Raw genomic sequence first — 716 nt, 5'->3', positions numbered from 1 at the left:
GTTCACGTGGTGGTGTGATGAGTGGCTGGATAGTGTTGATGGGTGACTTTGGGATGGTGTGTGGTGGATGGCTGGACCCTGATGGTGGATCTCATTTACATGGCAATATGATGGCAGGAGGAGGAGACCCCGGATGAGATGGACTGATAGAGTGACTGGGATAATGGGGTTGATGTGTTGGAGTCAGTGAGACTGGCTCAGGACAGGGCGTGCTTCAGAGTTGCTATACACAGGGTCACTATGGGTCACAGGTGACTTGATGGCACATAACAACAATGATGGATTAAAAAAAGTGAAATGAATGTATGTATCAAGGTTAGAACTTGCAGATCAGTTTGATGACAAGCTTTGATGACTAATGTTTTACTTAATAGTAAAATAGTATTGGTACGTGTGATACCTTGTAGGATATAACATCTTAGAGAAACTGGCTTATGCACCTTATATGTGTTGAAGACAAGGCACTGGTTGCCTTTTAACATTTGTTTTAAATGGAAACACTTAGGATAAAGATGCAAAGATCAGCTTCCTCCAGAAAGCCATTGACGTGGTGGTGATGGTCTCCGGGGAGCCGCTGTCCGCCAAGCCTGCGCGCATCGTGGCAGGACACGAGCCCGAGCGGACAAACGAGCTGCTACAGATGATTGGGAAGTGCTGCCTCAGCAAGGTGCGGGTGAGCCCCAGTGCTGGGGAGGGCCTGAGAGTCAGTGCTGGAG

General features: G+C 48.2%; 1 protein-coding gene across 1 annotated transcript in view; it reads left to right on the top strand.

Annotated features, from left to right (window-relative positions):
- Positions 1-716, top strand: part of TRAF3IP1 (TNF receptor-associated factor 3 interacting protein 1) — a 54138-nt gene that overhangs the window by 1959 nt on the left and 51463 nt on the right. The window contains exon 3 of the mRNA XM_006893507.1: positions 506-667. Coding sequence (XP_006893569.1) covers positions 506-667 — 162 coding nt within the window. The remainder of the gene's footprint in view (positions 1-505; positions 668-716) is intronic.

This window comes from Elephantulus edwardii, unplaced genomic scaffold (assembly GCF_000299155.1).
Source record: "Elephantulus edwardii isolate Elephantulus edwardi_28Jun2011 unplaced genomic scaffold, EleEdw1.0 scaffold00127, whole genome shotgun sequence".
Lineage (NCBI taxonomy): Eukaryota > Metazoa > Chordata > Mammalia > Macroscelidea > Macroscelididae > Elephantulus > Elephantulus edwardii.
The sequence above is the reverse complement of the archived record's forward strand: the minus strand, read 5'-3'. Positions and strand labels throughout refer to the sequence as shown.